The sequence below is a fragment of the Pseudophryne corroboree genome, chromosome 4 (assembly GCF_028390025.1).
Source record: "Pseudophryne corroboree isolate aPseCor3 chromosome 4, aPseCor3.hap2, whole genome shotgun sequence".
NCBI lineage: Eukaryota > Metazoa > Chordata > Amphibia > Anura > Myobatrachidae > Pseudophryne > Pseudophryne corroboree.
This window is the reverse complement of record NC_086447.1, coordinates 453817782-453842419: the sequence shown is the minus strand read 5'-3', so window position 1 is coordinate 453842419 and position 24638 is coordinate 453817782. Positions and strand designations below refer to the sequence as shown.

Genomic DNA, 24638 nt, shown 5'->3' with positions numbered 1-24638 from the left:
CTCACCACCCTGCTGGCATCCCAACGCTAGGGATGCCCATGACAGGATAGTAACATTCGGCATCCCAGGCGGTGGTATTACATACCGAACCCTTCTGCAGCGCTGATAGGTATCTAATACAAATCGGTACAAATCCGCTTGCCGGTACAGGCTGTTAGAAAACGGTACTGTACCAGCCAAAGCGGTAAAGTTGGAGGGTATGTGAATTGCTACTTAAAACTATATATCGCATCAAAATGATGTGATACTGTATATAGGGAAAATCACAAATTCTCTTTTCACTTTCTTCGTTAATAGACCTCTTACTCAGGGGCGTCTTAAGAGAGGAGGGGGCCCGTGTGCACACTCCAGGTGGGCCCCCTCCTCTCCACGGTGCCGTAGGCTCTGGCAATATGCCGGAGTTTACTGCGCATGCGCAGGTCTCCCGAAACATGGCGCCTGCCATGTTTTGTAGACAAAAATTGAACTGCGCATTCGCGGCAGCCATTTTTTATGTGTTTTTTGGCCACGACGTCTGCAGCGCCTGGCAGTGGACTTTGGACAGGTATGAAAATATGGGTGCAATATGTGCGTTGTGTGCCCCCCCTGGACCCAGGGGCCCGTGTGCACCGTACACATTGCACCCATGATAGAAACGCCCGTGCTCTTACTGTTACCGCTGACAATCTCTGTCATACTGAATAAACCACCAAATCTCCTTAAGCATGAACTGTTTGGCATCAATTCCATTTCCATACTTCCCAACTTTTAGGAGGATGGAAGCAGGACTCCAGTGCGGCGGCAGCCTGGAAAAAGGGGGTGTGGCCTCAGTAAAGGGAGTGTGGCTTTGCGGTAATGTCGCGATTGCGAGCCACGCCCCCATTCCCTGTAAGCTGCTGGCCATGCAACCAGTCCCTTTTGTCTAAGTGAATAGACTCTAAAAAAACAGGATTGTCCTGCAAAAATCGGGACAGTAGGGAGGTATGCATTTCACATTCCATTGGTGTCTATAGTTCTACACCAATAGGACATAATAAACAAGAGTGGAATGCGTTCAGCATCCCGATGGATGGGATGCTGTCGGTTATGTGACAGATGCCAGAATACCGACACCAATCGGCAGACCGGCGCCAGAACACCGACAGCCATCATCCCTAAGGTAAGTATCGGGGTAACTGTTAGGGTTAGGGACCGTTTGGGGGGAAGGTTAGGCACAAGGGGGGTCATTCCGACCCGTTCGTACGCAGCGGTGCGAACGGGTCAGGACTGTGGCTGCTATCATTGTGCTGGGCAGTGACGCCGCCAGCGGAAAAAATGATCGCAGCGGCGATCGCATGAAGACTGACAGGCGGGAGGTGTTCCGGGGCGTCAACTCACCGTTTTCAAGGTGTGGTGAGGCGAACGCAGGCGGATCCAGGCGTTTGGAGGGCGGATGTCTGACGTCAATCCCGGGACCTTCGACGCTAGATCCATCGCACAGGGTGAGTAGGTCTGACCCTGGTCTTGTTTTGCAGTAAACTTTTTAGCATAGCAGGGCTGAACAAGCGATCGCAGCCCTGCTATGCTAAAATACACTCCCCCATAGGCGGCGTCAAGTTTATCGCACGAGCAGTAAGAAGTTGCTACGTGCAATCAACTTGGAATGACCCCCAAGGTTAGGCACTGTGGGAAGGGAGGTCAGCCTCAGCTGCCACCCCCAGTGGGTTAGGGTAGGGAAGTTAAAAATATTTATCCCCTCCAACGTCGGGATCTTCAGTGTTGGGATGCCGATGTCGGCCATGTGACCACCAACATACGGATGAGCGGTATATTACATACCAAACCTGCAAGAGTTGCATTCACCATTCAGCCGTATTATGGACCAGATGTACTAAGCTTGAAAAGTGATAAATATCACTGTGATAAAGTACCAGCCAATCGGCTCCTAACTGTCATTTTTCAAACACAGCCTGTGACATGGCAGTTAGGAGCCGATTGGCTGGTACTTTATCACAGTGATATTTATCACTTTTCAGGCTTAGTACATCTCCCCCTAAATCTGGTAAATATGGAAAATCTGGGACAAAGCTTTCAAATGTTTAGAAACTAGATTAGTTAAGTTGGCAAATATGGACTCTTCCTACAACAAATCTGCACTGTCCATTTCCCAACCAGTAGCAATACCTAAATTGTTCAGTTCTTTCCTCTGTGTTTCTTTCTTATTTATGATATCAATAAAGCTTGTAAAAAAAAAAAAAAAAAAAAAACTCTTTCCTCTTAGATCTGTTTCTGCTTCTGTACGGGAGTGACGTCCGTGCTAGCCACGCCCCCTTCACCGCTACTCCGCTCCCGGCCTCTGCTGCAGCCTCCGGCGTTACCCGTATGGTCGGATCGGGGGGGCTCCAGTGCAGCGCCGGCCGCAGCTACCCTTCCATTGTCCCCCCAGTCCCGACACTTATCCGGCCCACTGGGGTTCACCTGGAAACCGCAGGGCCGGGGCCGCCCGTGAAGCCCGAGTGTACGGTGGCCCCGGACCTCTCTGTCTCTCCGAGTCCGGTAACCGCCGGTGCAGCAGCGTCCTGTCCCCTCGGCTGCTGCTCGAGGCCCCCATTCGATTAGTGAATGCACGGCATGTCTGCCTCTTCCGCTGACATGATAGAGACGCCTCCAGTGCTGAACTTCGAGGAGATCGACTACAAGGAGATAGAGGTGGAAGAGGTGAGCTGGGGGATGAGGATGGTGGTGGTCGGTGGATGCAGCAGGTACCGCTGCCAGCCTGTCCTCACTGCTGCGTACATACATATATACATACTGCTTCCTGTGTGCTGACAGACATGTCCCTATTGTGCTCTTCTGTGTACGACTGTACGTCTTGTTTGTGCTGTCACTTGTGCATTTTCTTTTTCCTTAAAACCTCTCATGTGCAGCTATGCTGAGAATTTGTCTGCCTAATTGTATGGTTACAGACATAGGGGTCATGAAAGGGCAGGGACCCCTGTTGATTGAGCTCATCACCCCACACCTCAAAGGCGTCACTGCTTGCTGTAATATTTGCTAGTGTAACGTTTGCTTGCAAGTGTTACAAGACTATCGCGTTCTAGATGTTCATGTATGTAACTTATGGCCCGTACACACTGGCCAATATATCGGCCGTCCTATTGAACAGCCGATATATCGCGGGTCCGTCGGCCAGTGTGTACGGGCAATACGTCTGTGAACTCCGTCGTTCACAGACATATCGCGTCGGCCCTGCAGCACAGCCGACGGCCAATATATCTACTGATATATTGGTGCATCGCTGTGTGTATGGGCGACCAGCCAACCGCCCGTACACGTGCTGCGGTAGCTGGCGGTGATTGACAGCTGAACTGGAGAGGCGTGTGCACTGGGCGGGCCAGTTCATGATATCAGTCCCCGACGTATCGTGCAGTGTGTATGCACAGCACACTGCCCGATCAGTCCATAGATCTGCAGATATATCTATCAGTGTGTGCCCACCATTAGTGTTGCACCCCTATTTAGGTATGTTGAGTGACCCTTTCAGACTGGCTTCCCAACCCGGCAGTATGCTGGGTCGGATTACCGTTGGGTGCGGAGACGGCACTGGGAGATGAGATCATCTCCACCCCACCTCTGCCTGTACTGTGAATGGGTCCCGGGTCGCATCGACCCGGCAACCCATTCACACCTCACCTGCTAATAACCCGGGAACAACACTTCTTTATTCCCAGGTTGAAATACCAGGTCAGGCGACCCTGGAATTTGGGAGTGACCCCTTTTACACAGCGACCTGCGTCGACCCGGCAATCACTGTAAGCAGCGTCTCACAGGTGTGATACAGATACCGCATGTAGTAAGCCTGAGGCACTAGTTAAGGTGGATTTCTGCAGAAATCAGCGTTAATGGCTGGTCGCTGGTTTACCATCAGAGTGAATAGATCCAGGCATTTAACCTGGGAGATACATTCCTGTGGTGCTAATTGAATCACTCCTGATGTTCCCTATCACGTGTACACATACACTAGGGGCATTATTCAGGTCCCGACGCATAAGCGTTTCATGCCACACAGTACTGTTGTTCAGTATTTTGCATAAGCACTGGACACATACTGCGCATGTGTAGTACAGGTCTACGACAGCGAAGGCTAGACGGCATCAGACTGTCAGTGATTGACTGATGCCATCTGTGGGAGGAGAGGGGGAGACGACTGTCTCAGTTTTTGTGTTGCGGGAGTGGGAAGTGGCCAGGATCTGCGTCCGAGAGCAGAGATTTCCTAGCCTCTTGGCAGCTCCTTCTGTGGCCACCTTATGCGACCCCATTAGTGATGCAGCCGGCTGATGGTATCGCAGATCTGATACTGCGTCCTTGGACATAGCTCAGATTAGTAGTGCATGCAGAAGGCGTGACGCCTTCTGCTGCATTACCATATTAATGCTATCGCTGCTGCTTCTATTTAAATAGCACCTCCAAACACCTCTTATTTAAGCCCTAGGGGTAGTTGTCAGAATCCAGTTGTATTGTAATACCTGTGTGTTTTTGATTGTGTACAGAAACCCACTCAAACAATTTTACACAGTTGGGACCTTGGTGGAAATAAAACTCAAGGCCTCAGTGCTGTAAGGTAGCAAGCTACCATGGTTCTACTTCAAATCCACAAAATCTTAAGGGCCCTACACACTTAAAGATATAAGTGAACAATATGAACGTTCTCGTCATTAATGAATGAGAACTCGTACATATCGTGCAGTGTGGAGGCACCAGCGATGAACGATGCGCGGCCCCGCGCTCATTCATCGTTGGTGCCAGGTCGCTTATGCATGCAAGCCCATATGGACAATCTCGTCCATATTAGCATGCACTGCTATGGAGCCGGGTGACGAAGGGAGTGAAGAAATTTCGCTCTCCCCGTCACCTCCCCCCTCGCCGTCGGGTCGCTGAATGTGTAGGGGCATTAGTGTGTGCTGCTTAATAATTGTAGTAATATTAAAAAAAAAAAAAAAAATTCTGGAACATGCGCAGTCTAAGGGCTCTACACACTTAAAGATTATCTCTCCAATCTTTTTGTTTGGAACTAAATTCTGGTAATGTATGGGAGCAAATGACCATTAACCATCTCAAACACTGGAAAACAGACAAAAATGGACTTTCAGACAAATTGGTCAATTTGGTTTCCTTCAATTTATTTGAAAAAACGTTTTTGTCCATTTTCTGGATTTTGGAAGCAAATGGCTGAATGTCATTTGCTCCCAGACATTGCCAGATTTTCTTTCCAATCAACCAGATTGGACAGATAATCTTTAAGTGTGTGGGGCCTAAGTGGTGTCCATTAGGGATCGGTATGTTATACCGCCGCTCAGGATGCCCAATGTCAGTATACCGACATCGGGATCCCGAGCGGTGGAATGCCGGCAGGGGGGGCGAGCGCAATGAAGCCACGCTGTGGACTCACAGGTTCTATTCGTGGACACTCATAGAGGGGGAATCACCTACCTCACTGGGATACCGATGACGGTATGGTAACCCAGATGGGATCCCGGTGTCGGTATTGTGACAGCCGGGATCCCGACGAGCGGTATGCTGGTCGCATACCGTCCATTAGGGTCTAAATAGAGGAACACCACCACTCGAACCACATTCAAAATAAATAAATAATCAACCTAAGCACATTAGGTTTATTATTTAATAATTACAATAGTCCGATTTTTAGGATAGCTGGTAAGGGAGACTCAACATGTTAGTAATATGGTGTGCATTTCATTTATGCAGCATGGTTCTGAAAAATGCCTGTTTACAAAATATTTATTGCTCTCTTGTACTATGGGTACAAGCAACATGCAATGATTTTACATTACTGAAGATCCTGATAAGACTACACATTATTTACTATGCATACATTTGAAAACTTTAATTTTTATTTTATCGTACTGAAACCTCCCCTCCCACATGCAGGTTGAAGTCAGTCCTTGCCCCACTATTATGGGAATCTTATGTCTTATACCCCTTTGAAACCGCAAACCCGGGTCCGACCTGGTATTTTGAATCCGGGTCCGACCCTTTCACACTACACTTTCAACCTGGGTTATTGCAGGGTTGGCTCCTTTTAACTCAACCCGGGTCAGCAATAAAAACACCATGGATGTCATTTTAAATGGACCTTTTTGGCTCAGAAAGATGAGGTATCAGAAGGGGACAAAAGGAGAGGGTGGGGACAGCTCACAGCATTGCAGGAATCATGGCTGACAGAGCTATGTTTTTATACACAATTGCCTCTCTAACTGTTCCAGTTACATACCTCTCTTCCCGCCGCCTCTCCCTATCTAGTAAACGGGTCCCGGGTCGACCCGTGAGCCTTTTTACGCAGCCACTGACCTGGTATTCAACCCGTGTATAACACTGCTTTATATCCGGGTTGAATTGCTGGGTCAGGCGACCCGCAATTTCGGCAATGCCCCTTTCACACCGCACGCCGACCCGGCAATATGCCGGGTCGATACCAGGTTACTTGTGCGGTGTGAAAGGGGCATTACACTGCTTTTATACCGAGTTGAAATGCAGGGTTACTCGACCCGGGATATTCAAAAGTGGTGCTTTTAGACTGAACCCTGACCCGAGTTGAGCTGGATCAACCCGGCAATATCCCGGGATATATTTGCAGTGTGAAAGGGGTATTACTTCTACTGCTGTCAGCCGGTTTATAAGAATCAGGAAGTCTCTTCCTGTGAGAATGTTATACATAGATCAGGTGGATGACATGCTGGATATGTAACTACTTATCAGAAATAATTTTTCAGTTAATAAAAATATACAGAATTTTTACATGTATTACAGGTTGAGTATCCCTTATCCAAAATGCTTGGGACCAGAGGTATTTTGGATATCTGATTTTTCCGTATTTTGGAATAATTGCATACCATAATGAGATATCATGGTGTTGGGACCTAAATCTAAGCACAGAATGCATTTATGTTTCATATACACCTTATACACACAGCCTGCAGGTAATTTTAGCCAATATTTTTTGTAACTTTGTGCATTAAACAAAGTGTGTGTACATTCACGCAATTCATTTATGTTTCATATACACCTTATACACACAGCCTGAAGGTCATTTAATACAATATTTTTAATAACTTTGTGTATTAAACCAAGTTTGTGTACATTGAATCATCAAAAAACAAAGGTTTCACTATCTCACTCTCACTAAAAAAAAGTCCGTATTTCGGAATATTCCGTATTTCGGAATATTTGGATATGGGATACTCAACCTGTAGTATAAGCCACTATATAATGGTAATCTGCAGTGAGTATAAGCTTTACTGTCTTTGTTAATTGCTGTTGGGAAAATATCAGAACACAATGATATAGTTAAGAGCTAAAATGTTACCTTCTGCTGGCAATTTAAGTTGGCCTCTTATTGACTTTTTACAGTAATTAACTTTACCAGAGCAATCTGTTTTGTTAGCTTTATTCCAACTGAGTGATTTAAAAAAATATATAAACTTTGAAAGTTTAGTTTTCCAAAAAGATACATTTTGGAGTTCACAGTACAATGCAGAAATAAAATGTGAAGTACTTCTAAATCCCAATATATACAGTTGTGTCCTCATACATCTTGCCTCAATACGCCACGCAGCGGGAGATGCCTGCCGTGACTAAGCTGGGGTGTTTTTTTTTTTTTTGTGTCAGAAATGTCTTATCACTGTAACGTAGCATTTCATATGCAGATACAGCAACAGTGGAACACAGAATATAGGCATTCCGCATATCGTTTTAATCAGCATAAGCTGCTTGTGTGTCCTTTTCTCATTGTTTTGCAAATAAGATGCATTTTAACGTAAAAGGGTCGCACGTAAAAACACTCAGAGCTACAGAGTCATCTCATGGCATGGCAGCTTGCAGCCCCCCATGCTGGCCAACTGAAATGTGCAAAAAGTGACCTGTTTGGGCGCCCAAGCAACAATTTTTCGTATCGCGCCCAGCACTTTGGGTTTAGCCATTTTACGCGGCTAAACCCAGCTTGTCTCAGTGCAATGTGCACAGTAAAAAAACTATAACTATTGAATATCACCCCCCTGATTTCCCATCACTGGAGACTGATGATTGGGCAGAATAAACAATTGAATCACCCCAGTTGTTCAGTGATAAAATGGTATTTCACTGCAGCTCTGCTAAAAGGATTCTGCAAACCTGTTATACAGAATTTTCCAGAAAGTAAAAGCTTAAGGTATTGCAAGTGTTCAATCATTTTGTTATACCCCCAGACATGATTTTCAAGTATTCCTTTGAGCTCTGAAATGTCAGGGATTACTGAATGGACAGATGAAGATGCTGTTACATTAGTGTTAAATGACCATTCAGAGCCAATATTCTGCAAGCTGGCAGGCTTTCTATTGTTAAATGTCACTATTTCCCAAGACCTTTTCGCTCCTGCTGTTTCATGGGGTGATAACACACCTTTAAGTGGTCTATTTATTAATGATCATATACTCGATCTGGCTGCAATATTAGCACCAGAATCGCATTGCAGTATACGATTACACCAGACAGATGTTCGAATGAGTGGTAGCTGGATTCCTGTGCATATACGGTCCCCGGTGACTGCAGAGCACTGCTGCAGTTGTTGGAGAGGGTTCCAAGGCAATCTGTAGCCAACGGGCTAAAGCCACCTTCAGATAGTTAGCCGTGGGGGCTTTCCATTCCGGAGCGTGGTAAATATGACAGCATTGTATTCCCCATGGAAAGCTATGGGGGCTATAGCTGCTTTCCCTCTGTAATACATGGGGGTGATACTAAATATTTGCCATTACTTCTGGGAATAATCTGCAAATATTTAATGCTAAATGGGCCCCTAATGCTCTTGAATACTGTATACGCCCAAGAGATGAGTAACTATAACAGCACTTGTCCAGTGTTTTTGTAATCACTGCAGATGAGCAAAGTTGTGCAAAAGTTTGCACAAGTTCATGAAGGAAGACGCCGGTACCCAGAGATCTGAGGTTTTGGTGATAGTTATCCACTTGTGTTTTGCTGTTGCTGATCATGCTGTTCCCAACTGTAAATTTGCATTCATCAGCAATAATAGTCTTGGAGTAGAGCTGGGGGTGACTGTTATTTCGTTTTGCTGCGTGGTTGGGATAGAGTAAGAAACACAAGGCCAAATTCCCTTGGTAAAATTGACAACTTTTTGAGGGCCAATCCAGAATGAAGGGAGTATTTTTGCATAACCGTTTAGAAAATTGCACTCGCCTACTGTTGTTGTAGGTAGCCAATCCTAAACATGAATTTAAGATGTGTTTGAATTATATAATGGTTTGCACTTGATCTGAAAACAAAGCTGCATTATGACCTGTGGTTCTGCAGGACAATGGGGCATCTCTTCTAGTTGTGTTTTGTGGTTCACTACGGAAGGCCTTCACTTGCTATGTGGACAGTGAGTAGGTCACCTTGACAATGCCAGTTCCTGGACGCGGACGACTGTGTAAGGCTACTTAGAGCACTTCAAACATGTCGCTTAACAGCATGTTTAAGATACAACACTGGTACGGTTAAAATGCAGTAAATAGCATTACACTCTCCGCTGGCATTGTCAGGTCATCATACTCTTTGTCAACAAAGTGAGGGACAGCCTCCTGACCACACCCTGGAAGGGGGGATTCAATTATTTTGTGTCTAATAATCCCGTCTAAACAGGACAGGACTGTTTAGACGTCCATGTAATTGTCACAATTCAATTGTGTTTGGATGCCTATGCATGTTGGGCCCAGACAGGGTTTAGCTAAACCCATCTAAAGTCCTGCTATTGGACACCCAAAGTGCCGACTTGGCGCACTCTTTTGCGCCTCAGGAGGCTGCGAGAAGAAAATGTGTCTTCCGTGGCTACTGGGAACCCAACGGCAGAACAACTGAATTGCTGCTGTCAGGCGTCATCTAGTGGCGGACGCAAAAATAACAATTGAATTCCCTCCAGGCCTGTTGTGTATTTGCTAGTAGTTACCAAGGGCCCAGACATCAGCCAGATTGTTCTGCTTCAAAATAGTCTACTCAATTCTGAGAAACATTACTATAAAACCCTGTGTACGTATTCTCATGTTAGCATTGATGACATTTAGCAGTGTCACACTTGCAACTGTACTTGGCACTCGTGGATAAGTGAAACCGTTCTGTCATATCTATGTACATTGTAATTTATTTGACAATGGCTTTATGTAAGCCATATTTCTCTAACGTCCTAAGTGGATGCTGGGGACTCCGTAAGGACCATGGGGAATAGCGGCTCCGCAGGAGACTGGGCACATCTAAAGAAAGCTTTAGGACTATCTGGTGTGCACTGGCTCCTCCCCCTATGACCCTCCTCCAAGCCTCAGTTAGATCTCTGTGCCCGAACGGACGTCCTAGAGGACGTTCGTCCTCTAGGACGTTAGAGAAAACCACAATAACATCATCTGTAATACCACTTTCAGACAAAGTGGTGAAAGTACTAGCTTTTACCTGGCATTTGCAGGACAGGTTTTTTTTTTTGTTTTTTTTTTGGGGGGGGGGGGGGGGGGGTCACAGCCTGTGCCCCTTCCACACAGAAAACCAAATTGCCAGGTCAGGCATATGGACCCGGTAATTCGTGGCTCAATCCAGGTTCTTCTTTTGTATTATGGGTCAACCTGAGTTGCAATTCCTGGGACTTCGACCCTGGTAAGAGCCAGGGTTGAAGTCCTGGGATTTTTTACCAAGGTTGACCCTTTCATACAGAAAAGGTCCCAAGTTGATCCAGCAAATTACTGTATCAGGTCCAAATACTTGACCTGGCCATTTAATTTTCTTGGCCAAAGAGGTATAAGTAAAAATATTGTGGAAAGCATTAAGCCTTGTTAAATATTGAGTATAAAACCTTTTGCTGCGTGTCAATGTATAATATATGTATCTAAAACTTTTGGGATGTTATGGTCCCTTAGGAGTTGATCCTTTATTGTTGATTCACTCCACAAGAAAAAACTGACCAATTCAATATCCTTCTAATATCCTGTATCATAAGCCTTAAAAATATACATAAATATGTGGATAAATTAGCAGACTTGATCATATAGTGGGAATTCAACTGGGAACGAGGGTAAAAAAAGTAAAAAAAAAAACCCCAAAAACCTCATGCCCAATTTTGGATTACTGCAAATGTAGTTCCTGCAAATACGTCGACCACATCCACTTTTTAAACCTGTTAACTATAAGGTGTCGTCATTTTGACTGTCTACCCAGACATTGTAGACCTATCATCCGGATACCCTACAAAACTTAAGAAAAAATAAAAAAAAAGTATACCTGTTCAAGTCAGTCATGAAGTGGTCAAAACTGCAAAGCATAAGCATTTCAATTGCATATACCCTTCATTCAATGCCTTCCAATGCCCTTTTCACTGATACTTTGACTATATTTATGTGTGTAACATATCTGCATAATCCCTGACATAAGGCGTATATCAAGCGGCTTAGGTTTAAAACTCCAAATTTGTCAAGGCTCCTTGCTAGCCAGTAGTAGGATTATCACATTATAACAAAAACAATCTCTAGACGATTTGGCAATTTGCTCAGTATACTTATTAACAATGTTAAACACTAATATAAGAAACACTACTTCCAAATAAATAAAACAGGGGGGTGGGGTGCATTATGGGTTACTAAACTTCCAAGAAGAAGGGATACTGTTTCAAGTAGGAAACACAAAACCTTTGATCAAGAAGAGGTCACAGTGAAAAATAAGAATTTACTTACCGATAATTCTATTTCTCATAGTCCGTAGTGGATGCTGGGGACTCCGTAAGGACCATGGGGAATAGCGGCTCCGCAGGAGACTGGGCACATCTAAAGAAAGCTTTAGGACTATCTGGTGTGCACTGGCTCCTCCCCCTATGACCCTCCTCCAAGCCTCAGGATACTGTGCCCGGACGAGCGTACACAATAAGGAAGGATTTTGAATCCCGGGTAAGACTCATACCAGCCACACCAATCACACCGTATAACCTGTGATCTGAACCCAGTTAACAGCATGATAACAGAGGAGCCTCTGAAAGATGGCTCACAACAATAATAACCCGATTTTTGTAACAATAACTATGTACAAGTATTGCAGACAATCCGCACTTGGGATGGGCGCCCAGCATCCACTACGGACTATGAGAAATAGAATTATCGGTAAGTAAATTCTTTTCTCTGACGTCCTAAGTGGATGCTGGGGACTCCGTCAGGACCATGGGGAATAGCGGCTCCGCAGGAGACAGGGCACAAAAGTAAAAGCTTTAGGATCAGGTGGTGTGCACTGGCTCCTCCCCCTATGACCCTCCTCCAAGCCTCAGTTAGATCTTTGTGCCCGGCCGAGAAGGGTGCAATCTAGGTGGCTCTCCTAAGGAGCTGCTTAGAGTAAAAGTTTTGTTAGGTTTTTTTATTTTCAGTGAGTCCTGCTGGCAACAGGCTCACTGCATCGAGGGACTTAGGGGAGAAGAAGTGAACTCACCTGCGTGCAGGATGGATTGGCTTCTTAGGCTACTGGACACTAGCTCCAGAGGGACGATCACAGGTACAGCCTGGATGGGTCACCGGAGCCGCGCCGCCGACCCCCTTGCAGATGCTGAAGAGAGAAGAGGTCCAGAAATCGGCGGCTGAAGACTTCCCAGTCTTCTTAAGGTAGCGCACAGCACTGCAGCTGTGCGCCATTGCTCTCAGCACACTTCACACCAACGGTCACTGAGGGTGCAGGGCGCTGGGGGGGGCGCCCTGAGCAGCAATGAAAGTACCTATGCTGGCTAAAAATACATCACATATAGCCCCTGGGGCTATATGGATGTATTTAACCCCTGCCAGGTTGTCAGAAAAACGGGAGAAGAAGCCCGCCGAAAAGGGGGCGGGGCCTATTCTCCTCAGCACACAGCGCCATTTTCCCTCACAGAACTGCTGGTGGGAAGGCTCCCAGGCTCTCCCCTGCACTGCACTACAGAAACAGGGTTAAAACAGAGAGGGGGGGGCATTTTTGTGGCGATATTATTACATATTAAGATGCTATAAGGGAAAACACTTATATAAGGTTGTCCCTGTAAAATTATAGCGTTTTGGTGTGTGCTGGCAAACTCTCCCTCTGTCTCCCCAAAGGGCTAGTGGGGTCCTGTCCTCTATCAGAGCATTCCCTGTGTGTGTGCTGTGTGTCGGTACTTTTGTGTCGACATGTATGAGGACGATGTTGGTGAGGAGGCGGAGCAATTGCCTGTAATGGTGATGTCACTCTCTAGGGAGTCGACACCGGAATGGATGGCTTATTTAGGGAATTACGTGATAATGTCAACACGCTGCAAGGTCGGTTGACGACATGAGACGGCCGGCAAACCAATTAGTACCTGTCCAGGCGTCTCAAACACCGTCAGGGGCTTTAAAACGCCCATTACCTCAGTCGGTCGACACAGACACGGACACTGACTCCAGTGTCGACGGTGAAGAAACAAACGTATTTTCCATTAGGGCCACACGTTACATGTTAAGGGCAATGAAGGAGGTGTTACATATTTCTGATACTACAAGTACCACAAAAAAGGGTATTATGTGGGGTGTGAAAAAACTACCTGTAGTTTTTCCTGAATCAGATAAATTAAATGAAGTGTGTGATGATGCGTGGGTCTCCCCCGATAGAAAATTAAAGGCGCTCACACGCTTATCAAAACAAGTGGCGTTACCGTCTCCAGATACGGCCGCCCTCAAGGAGCCAGCTAATAGGAGGCTGGAAAATATCCTAAAAAGTATATACACACATACTGGTGTTATACTGCGACCAGCGATCGCCTCAGCCTGGATGTGCAGCGCTGGGGTGGCTTGGTCGGATTCCCTGACTGAAAATATTGATACCCTTGACAGGGACAGTATTTTATTGACTATAGAGCATTTAAAGGATGCATTTCTATATATGCGAGATGCACAGAGGGATATTTGCACTCTGGCATCAAGAGTAAGTGCGATGTCCATGTCTGCCAGAAGATGTTTATGGACACGACAGTGGTCAGGTGATGCAGATTCCAAACGGCAGTATTGCCGTATAAAGGGGAGGAGTTATTTGGGATCGGTCCATCGGACCTGGTGGCCACGGCAACAGCTGGAAAATCCACCTTTTTACCCCAAGTCACATCTCAGCAGAAAAAGACACCTTCTTTTCAGCCTCAGTCCTTTCGTCCCCATAAGGGCAAGCGGGCAAAAGGCCAGTCATATCTGCCCAGGGGTAGAGGAACGGAAGAAGACTGCAGCAGGCAGCCCCTTCCCAGGAACAGAAGCCCTCCACCGCTTCTGCCAAGTCCTCAGCATGACGCTGGGGCCGTACAAGCGGACTCGGGTGCGGTGGGGGGGGTCGTCTCAAGAGTTTCAGCGCGCAGTGGGCTCACTCGCAAGTAGACCCCTGGATCCTACAAGTAGTATCCCAGGGGTACAGATTGGAAATTCGAGACGTCTCCCCCTCGCAGGTTCCTGAAATCTGCTTTACCAATGTCTCCCTCCGACAGGGAGGCAGTATTGGAAACAATTCACAAGCTGTATTCCCAGCAGGTGATAATCAAAGTACCCCTCCTACAACAAGGAAAGGGGTATTATTCCACACTATTTGTGGTACTGAAGCCAGACGGCTCAGTGAGATTTATTCTAAATCTGAAATCTTTGAACACTTACATACAAAGGTTCAAATCAAGATGGAGTCACTCAGAGCAGTGATAGCGAACCAGGAAGAAGGGGACTATATGGTGTCCCTGGACATCAAGGATGCTTACCTCCATGTCCCAAATTGCCCTTCTCACCAAGGGTACCTCAGGTTCGTGGTACAGAACTGTCACTATCAGTTTCAGACGCTGCCGTTTGGATTGTCCACGGCACCCCGGGTCTTTACCAAGGTAATGGCCGAAATGATGATTCTTCTTCAAAGAAAAGGCGTCTTAATTATCCCTTACTTGGACGATCTCCTGATAAGGGCAAGGTCCAGAGAACAGTTGGAGGTCGGAGTAGCACTATCTCAAGTAGTTCTACGACAGCACGGGTGGATTCTAAATATTCCAAAATCGCAGCTGATTCCGACGACACGTCTGCTGTTACTAGGGATGATTCTGGACACAGTCCAGAAAAAGGTGTTTCTCCCGGAGGAGAAAGCCTGGGAGTTATCCGAGCTAGTTAGGAACCTCCTAGAACCAGGCCAAGTGTCAGTGCATCAATGCACAAGAGTCCTGGGAAAAATGGTGGCTTCTTACGAAGCGATTCCATTCGGCAGATTTCACGAAATAATTTTTCAGTGGGATCTGCTGGACGAATGGTCCGGATCGCATCTTCAGATGCATCAGCGGATAATCCTGTCTCCAAGGACAAGGGTGTCTCTTCTGTGGTGGCTGCAGAGTGCTCATCTACTAGAGGGCAGCAGATTCGGCATTCAGGACTGGGTCCTGGTGACCACGGATGCCAGCCTGAGAGGCTGGGGAGCAGTCACACAGGGAAGAAATTTCCAAGGAGTGTGGTCAAGTCTGGAGACTTCTCTCCACATAAATATACTGGAGCTAAGGGCAATTTACAATGCTCTGAGCCTAGGAAGACCTCTGCTTCAAAGTCAACCGGTGCTGATCCAGTCGGACAACATCACGGCAGTCGCCCACGTAAACAGACAGGGCGACACAAGAAGCAGGAGGGCAATGGCAGAAGCTGCAAGGATTCTTCGCTGGGCGGAAAATCATGTGATAGCACTGTCAGCAGTGTTCATTCCGGGAGTGGACAACTGGGAAGCAGACTTCCTCAGCAAGCACGACCTCCACCCGGGAGAGTGGGGACTTCACACGGAAGTCTTCCACATGATTGTGAACCATTGGGAAAAACCAAAGGTGGACATGATGGCGTCCCGCCTGAACAAAAAACTGGACAGGTATTGCGCCAGGTCAAGAGACCCTCAGGCAATAGCTGTGGACGTTCTGGTAACACCATGGGTGTACCAGTCGGTGTATGTGTTCCCTCCTCTGCTTCTCATACCTAAGGTACTGAGAATTATAAGACGTAGAGGAGTAAGAACTATACTCGTGGCTCCGGATTGGCCAAGAAGGACTTGGTACCCGGAACTTCAAGAGATGCTCACAGAGGACTCATGGCCTCTGCCGCTAAGAAGGGACTTGCTTCAGCAAGTACCATGTCTGTTCCAAGACTTACCGCGGCTGCGTTTGACGGCATGGCGGTTGAACGCCGGATCCTAAGGGAAAAAGGCATTCCGGAAGAGGTCACTCCTACCCTGGTCAAAGCCAGGAAGGAGGTGACCGCACAACATTATCACCACATGTGGCGAAAATATGTTGCGTGGTGTGAGGCCAGGAAGGCCCCACGAAGAAATTTCAACTCTGTCGATTCCTGCATTTCCTGCAAACAGGAGTGTCTATGGGCCTCAAATTGGGATCCATTTAAGGTTCAAATTTCGGCCCTGTCGATTTTCTTCCAGAAAGAATTGGCTTCAGTTCCTGAAGTCCAGAAGTTTGTCAAGGGAGTACTGCATATACAACCCCCTTTTGTGCCTCCAGTGGCACTGTGGGATCTCAACGTAGTTCTGGGATTCCTCAAATCACATTGGTTTAAACCGCTCAAATCTGTGGATTTGAAATATCTCACATGGAAAGTGACCATGATGTTGGCCCTGGCCTCGGCCAGGCGAGTGTCAGAATTGGCGGCTTTGTCTCACAAAAGCCCATATCTGATTGTCCATTCGGACAGGGCAGAGCTGCGGACTCGTCCCCAGTTTCTCCCTAAGGTGGTGTCAGCGTTTCACCTGAACCAGCTTATTGTGGTACCTGCGGCTACTAGGGACTTGGAGGACTCCAAGTTGCTAGATGTTGTCAGGGCCCTGAAAATATAGGTTTCCAGGACGGCTGGAGTCAGGAAAACTGACTTGCTGTTATCCTGTATGCACCCAACAAACTGGGTGCTCTTGCTTCTAAGCAGACGATTGCTAGTTGGATGTGTAGTACAATTCAGCTTGCACATTCTGTGGCAGGCCTGCCACAGCCAAAATATGTAAATGCCCATTCCACAAGGAAGGTGGGCTCATCTTGGGCGGCTGCCCGAGGGGTCTCGGCTTTACAACTTTGCCGAGCTGCTACTTGGTCAGGGGCACACCCTGGCTGAGGAGGACCTGGAGTTCTCTCACTCGGTGCTGCAGAGTCATCCGCACTCTCCCGCCCGTTTGGGAGCTTTGGTATAATCCCCATGGTCCTGACGGAGTCCCCAGCATCCACTTAGGACGTCAGAGAAAATAAGAATTTACTTACCGATAATTCTATTTCTCGTAGTCCGTAGTGGATGCTGGGCGCCCATCCCAAGTGCGGATTGTCTGCAATACTTGTACATAGTTATTGTTACAAAAATCGGGTTATTATTGTTGTGAGCCATCTTTTCAGAGGCTCCGCTGTTATCATGCTGTTAACTGGGTTCAGATCACAGGTTGTACAGTGTGATTGGTGTGGCTGGTATGAGTCTTACCCGGGATTCAAAATCCTTCCTTATTGTGTACGCTCGTCCGGGCACAGTATCCTAACTGAGGCTTGGAGGAGGGTCATAGGGGGAGGAGCCAGTGCACACCACCTGATCCTAAAGCTTTTACTTTTGTGCCCTGTCTCCTGCGGAGCCGCTATTCCCCATGGTCCTGACGGAGTCCCCAGCATCCACTACGGACTACGAGAAATAGAATTATCGGTAAGTAAATTCTTATTATTTTCTCTAACGTCCTAAGTGGATGCTGGGGACTCCGTAAGGACCATGGGGATTATACCAAAGCTCCCAAACGGGCGGGAGAGTGCGGATGACTCTGCAGCACCAAATGAGAGAACTCCAGGTCCTCCTCAGTCAGGATATCAATTTTGTAGAATTTTACAAACGTATTTGCTCCTGACCAAGTAGCTGCTCGGCAAAGTTGTAAAGCCGAGACCCCTCGGGCAGCCGCCCAAGATGAGCCCACCTTCCTTGTGGAGTGGGCATTTACAGATTTTTGGCTGTGGCAGGCCTGCCACAGAATGTGCAAGCTGAATTGTACTACAAATCCAACGAGCAATAGTCTGCTTAGAAGCAGGAGCACCCAGCTTGTTGGGTGCATACAGGATAAACAGCGAGTCAGATTTCCTGACTCCAGCCGTCCTGGAAACATATATTTTCAGGGCACTGACAACGTCTAGTAACTTGGAGGCCTCCAAGTCCCTAGTAGCCGCAGGCACCACCAATAGGTTGGTTCAGGTGAGACGCTGAAACCACCTTGGGGAGAAACTGAGGACGAGTCCTCAATTCCGCCCTGTCCGAATGGAAAATCAGATAAGGGCTTTTTCAGGATAAAGCCGCCAATTCTGACACGCGCCTGGCCCAGGCCAGGGCCAACAGCATGACCACTTTCCATGTGAGATATTTTAACTCCACAGATTTAAGTGGTTCAAACCAATGTGACTTTTGGAACCCAAAACTACATTGAGATCCCAAAGTGCCACTGGAGGCACAAAAGGAGGCTGTATATGCAGTACCCCTTTTACAACGTCTGAACTTCAGGGACTGAAGCTAGTTCTTTTTGGAAGAAAATTGACAGGGCCGAAATTTGAACCTTAATGGACCCCAATTTCAGGCCCATAGACACTCCTGTTTGCAGGAAATGTAGGAATCGACCCAGTTGAATTTCCTCCGTCGGGCCTTACTGGCCTCGCACCACGCAACATATTTACGCCAATTGCGGTGATAATGTTTTTGCGGTTACATCCTTCCTGGCTTTGATCAGGATAGGGATGACTTCATCCGGAATGCCTTTTTTCCTTCAGGATCCGGCGTTCAACCGCCATGCCGTCAAACGCAGCCGCGGTAAGTCTTGGAACAGACAGGGTCCTTGCTGGAGCAGGTCCCTTCTTAGAGGTAGAGGCCACGGATCCTCCGTGAGCATCTCTTGAAGTTCCGGTTACCAAGTCCTTCTTGGCCAATCCGGAACCACGAATATAGTGCTTACTCCTCTCCATCTTATCAATCTCAGTACCTTGGGTATGAGAGGCAGAGGAGGGAACACATACCCTGACTGGTACACCCACGGTGTTACCAGAGCGTCTACAGCTTATTGCCTGAGGGTCCCTGGACCTGGCGCAATACCTGTCGAGTTTTTAATCATGTGGAAGACTTCTGGGTGAAGTCCCCACTCTCCCGGGTGGAGGTCGTGCTGAGGAAGTCTGCTTCCCAGTTGTCCACTCCCGGAATGAATACTGCTGACAGTGCTATCACATGATTTTCCGCCCAGCGAAGAATCCTTGCAGCTTCTGCCATTGCCCTCCTGCTTCTTGTGCCACCCTGTCTGTTTACGTGGGTGACTGCCGTGATGTTGTCCGACTGGATCAACACCGGCTGACCTTGAAGCAGAGGTCTTGCTAAGCTTAGAGCATTGTAAATGTCCCTTAGCTTCAGGATATTTATGTGAAGCGATGTCTCCAGGCTTGACCATAAGCCCTGGATATTCCTTCCCTGTGTGACTGCTCCCCAGCCTCGCAGGCTGGCATCCGTGGTCACCAGGACCCAGTCCTGAATGCCTAATCTGCGGCCCTCTAGAAGATGAGCACTCTGCAACCACCACAGGAGGGACACCCTTGTCCTTGGTGACAGGGTTATCCGCTGATGCATCTGAAGATGCGATCCGGACCATTTGTCCAGCAGGTCCCACTGGAAAGTTCTTGCGTGGAATCTGCCGAATGGGATTGCTTCGTAGGAAGCCACCATTTTACCCAGAACCCTTGTGCATTGATGCACTGAGACTTGGCTCGGTTTTAGGAGGTTCCTGACTAGCTCGGATAACTCCCAGGCTTTCTCCTCCGGGAGAAACACCTTTTTCTGGACTGTGTCCAGGATCATCCCTAGGAACAGAAGACACGTCGTCGGAACCAGGTGCGATTTTGGAATATTGAGAATCCAATCGTGCTGCCGCAACACTACCTGAGATAGTGCTACACCGACCTCCAACTGTTCCCTGGATCTTACCCTTATCAGGGAATTGTCCAAGGAAGGGATATCTAAAATTCACTTCCTTCGAAGGAATATCATCATTTCGGCCATTACCTTGGTAAAGACCCGGGGTGCCGTGTACCATCCATACGGCAGCGTCTGAACTGATAGTGACAGTTCTGTACCATAAACCTGAGGTACCCTTGGTGAGAAGGGTAAATTTTGACATGAAGGTAAGCATCCTTGATGTCCCGAGACATCATGTAGTCCCCTTCTTCCAGGTTCGCAATCACTGCTCTGAGTGACTCAATCTTGAATTTGAACCTCTGTACGTAAGTGTTCAAAGATTTTAGATTTAGAATCGGTCTCACCGAGCCGTCCGGCTTCGGTACCACAACAGTGTGGAATAATACCCCGTTCCCTGTTGCAGGAGGGGAATCTTGATTATCACCTGCTGGGAATACAGCTTGTGAATGGCTTCCAAAACTGTCTCCCTGTCAGAAAGAGACATCGGTAAAGCCGACTTTAGGAAGCGGCGAGGGGGAGACGTCTCGAATTCTAATTTGTACCCCTGAGATATCACCTGAAGGATCCAGGGGTCTACTTGCGAGTGAGCCCACTGCGCGCTGAAATTCATTGAGACGGGCCCCCCACCGTGCCTGATTCTGCTTGTAAAGCCCCAGCGTATACTGAGGGCTTGGCAGAGGCGGGAGAGGGTTTCTGTTCCTGGGAACTGGCTGATTTCTGCAGCCTTTTTCCTCTCCCTCTGTCACGGGGCAGAAATGAGGAACCTTTTGCCCGCTTGTCCACGAAAAGACTGCGCCTGATAATACGGCGTCTTCTCATGTTGAGAGGCGACCTGGGGTACAAACGTGGAATTCCCAGCTGTTGCCGTGGCCACGAGGTCTGAAAGACCGACCCCAAATAACTCCTCCCTTAATAAAGCAATACTTCCAAATGCTGTTTGGAATACGCATCACCTGACCACTGACGTGTCCATAACCCTCTACTGGTAGAAATGGACAACGCGCTTAGACTTGATGCCAGTCGGCAAATATTCCGCTGTGCATCACGCATATATAAAAATGCATCTTTTAAATGCTCTATAGGCAAAAATATACTGTCCCTATCTAGGGTATCAATATTTTCAGTCAGGGAATCCGACCACGCCAACCCAGCACTGCACATCCAGGCTGAGGCGATTGCTGGTCGCAGTATAACACCAGTATGTGTGTAAATACCTTTTAGGATACCCTCCTGCTTTCTATCAGCAGGATCCTTAAGGGCGGCCATCTCAGGCGAAGGTAGAGCCCTTACAAGCGTGTGAGCGCTTTATCCCCCCTAGGGGGTGTTTCCCAACGCACCCTAACCTCTGGCGGGAAAGGATATAATGCCAATAACATTTTAGAAATTATCCGTTGTTATCGGGGGAAACCCACGCATCATCACACACCTCATTTAATTTCTCAGATTCAGGAAAACTACAGGTACTTTTTCCTCACCGAACATAATACCCCTTTTTTGGTGGTACTCGTATTATCAGAAATGTGTAAAACATTTTTCATTGCCTCAATCATGTAACGTGTGGCCCTACTGGAAGTCACATTCGTCTCTTCACCGTCGACACTGGAGTCAGTAGCCGTGTCGGCGTCTATATCTGCCATCTGAGGTAACGGGCGCTTTAGAGCCCCTGACGGCCTATGAGACGTCTGGACAGGCACAAGCTGAGTAGCCGGCTGTCTCATGTCAACCACTGTCTTTTATACAGAGCTGACACTGTCACGTAATTCCTTCCAACAGTTCATCCACTCAGGTGTCGACCCCCTAGGGGGTGACATCACTATTACAGGCAATCTGCTCCGTCTCCACATCATTTTTCTCCTCATACATGTCGACACAAAAGTACCGACATACAGCACACACACAGGGAATGCTCTGATAGAGGACAGGACCCCACTAGCCCTTTGGGGAGACAGAGGGAGAGTTTGCCAGCACACACCAGAGCGCTATATATATACAGGGATAACCTTATATAAGTGTTTTTCCCCTTTATAGCTGCTGTATAGTTAATACTGCGCCTAATTAGTGCCCCCCCTCTCTTTTTTTAACCCTTTCTGTAGTGTAGTGACTGCAGGGGAGAGACAGGGAGCTTCCCTCCAACGGAGCTGTGAGGGAAAATGGCGCCAGTGTGCTGAGGAGATAGGCTCCGCCCCTTTTTCGCGGACTTTTCTCCTGCTTTTTTATGGATTCTGGCAGGGGTTAAATGCATCCATATAGCCCAGGAGCTATATGTGATGCATTTTTTTTTGCCATCCAAGGTGTTTTTATTGCGTCTCAGGGCGCCCCCCAGCGCCCTGCACCCTCAGTGACCGAAGTGTGAAGTGTGCTGAGAGCAATGGCGCACAGCTGCAGTGCTGTGCGCTACCTTGTTGAAGACAGGACGTCTTCTGCCGCCGATTTTCCGGACCTCTTCTGCCTTCTGGCTCTGTAAGGGGGCCGGCGGCGCGGCTCTGGGACCCATCCAAGCTGGGCCTGTGATCGTCCCTCTGGAGCTAATGTCCAGTAGCCTAAGAAGCCCAATCCACTCTGCACGCAGGTGAGTTCGCTTCTTCTCCCCTTAGTCCCTCGATGCAGTGAGCCTGTTGCCAGCAGGTCTCGCTGAAAATAAAAAACCTAATCTAAAACTTTCACTAAGAAGCTCAGGAGAGCCCCTAGTGTGCACCCTTCGATGCTGGGGACTCCGTAAGGACCATGGGGAATAGACGGGCTCCGCAGGAGACATGGGCACTTTAAGAAAGACTTTTGATTCTGTGTGTGCACTGGCTCCTCCCTCTATGCCCCTCCTCCAGACCTCAGTTTTAGACTGTGCCCAGAGGAAGATGGGTGCACTGCAGGGAGCTCTCCGGAGTTCCCTGCTAAGAAAGCATTTTTGTTAGGATTTTTTTCTTATTATCAGGGAGCACTGCTGGCAACAGGCTCCCTGCATCGAGGGACTGAGGAGCAGACCTACTTAAATGATAGGCTCTGCTTCTCGGCTACTGGACACCATTCGCTCCAGAGGGAGTGGAACACAGGTTCGTCCTGGGCGTTCATCCCAGAGCCGCGCTGCCGTTCTCACAGAGCCGGAAGAAACGAAGAAAGAAGACGTCTAAGGCGGCAGAAGCCTTCGGGTGCTTCACTGAGGTAACGCACAGCACGGCAGCTGTGCGCCATTGCTCCATTACACCTCACACACTCCGGTCACTGTAAGGGTGCAGGCCGCAGGGGGGGCGCCCTGGGCAGCAATAAATACCTCTCCTATGGCAAAATAACCTATATACATGTACAGGTGGGCGCTGTACATGTATATAAGAGAGCCCCCGCCGTATTTTACAAACTTTGAGCGGGACAGAAGCCCGCCGCCGAGGGGGCGGGGCTTCTCCCTCAGCACTTACCAGCGACCATTTTTTCTTCACAGCACCGCTGAGAGGAAGCTCCCCGGACTCTCCCCTGCTTGACACACGGTGACAGAAGGGTTTTAAAGTAGAGGGGGGGCACATAATTGGCAAATATATATACTACAGCGCTACTGGGTAAACATTCTGTGTTTTTCTCCTGGATCATATAGCGCTGGGGTGTGTGCTGGCATACTCTCTCTCTGTCTCTCCAAAGGGCCTAAGGGGGATCCTGTCTTCAGAAAAGAGTTTCCCTGTGTGTGTGTGGGAGTGTGTCGGTACGCGTGTGTCGACATGTTTGACGATGAAGGCTCGCCTAAGGAGGAGGGGGAGTGCATGAATGTCGGGTCGCAGTCGGCACCGCCGACACCAGACTGGGTGGATATGTGGAATGTCTTGAATGCTAATGTAAATTTATTGCATAAGAGATTAGACAAGACTGAGGCTAGGTATCAGTCAGGTTGTCAGATCCCAGTGGCACCGGGACCTTCTGGGTCTCAGAAACGCACATTATCCCAGATCACTGACACAGATGCCTACACAGATTCAGATTCTAGTGTCGACTATGAGGATGCAAATTTACAGCCAAAAGTGGCTAAAGGTATTCGTTGCATGACTGTTGCGATTAAAGAGGTTTTGCATATCACTGAGGAACCCCCTGTCCCAGAAAAGAGGGTGCACATGTATAAAGAGAAAAAACCTGAGGTCACTTTTCCGTCCTCATTTGAGCTAAGCGAATTGTGCGAAAAGGCTTGGGAATCTCCAGACAGGAGATTACAAGTTCCTAAAAGGATTCTTATGGCATATCCCTTCCCACAAAAGGATAGGATACGATGGGAATCTTCGCCTACAGTAGACAAGGCGTTGACACGCTTATCCAAGAAGGTGGCACTGCCTTTCCAGGATACGGCTACCCTCAAAGATCCTGCTGATCGTAAGCAGGAAGTTACCATGAAGTACATTTACACACATTCCGGTACTATTGTTAGACCGGCGATGGCATCGACCTGGGTTTGTAGTGCTGTCGTAGCATGTACCGATTCCTTATCTAATGAGATTGATGCCCTAGATAAGGATACCATTCTAATGACCCTAGCGCATATCAAGGATGCGGCATTATATATGAGGGATGCACAAAGAGACATTTGTTTACTGAGCTCCAGAATAAATGCTATGTCTGTTTCTGCTAGGCGACTCTTGTGGACCCAACAGTGGACGGGGGATGCCGACTCAAAGCGGCATATGGAGTCGTTGCCGTACAAGGGGGAGGAGT

The 24638-nt window shown here is 47.9% G+C and overlaps 1 protein-coding gene across 2 annotated transcripts in view; it reads left to right on the top strand.

Annotated features, from left to right (window-relative positions):
• The first annotated feature begins 2241 nt into the window (after positions 1-2241).
• The window catches only part of MAP3K7 (mitogen-activated protein kinase kinase kinase 7), a 162862-nt gene continuing 140465 nt past the window's right edge, over positions 2242-24638 (top strand). For both annotated transcript variants that reach the window (XM_063916993.1, XM_063916992.1), the window contains exon 1: positions 2242-2676. In XM_063916993.1, the coding sequence (XP_063773063.1) occupies positions 2581-2676 (96 nt within the window). In that variant the 5' untranslated portion in view covers positions 2242-2580. The remainder of the gene's footprint in view (positions 2677-24638) is intronic.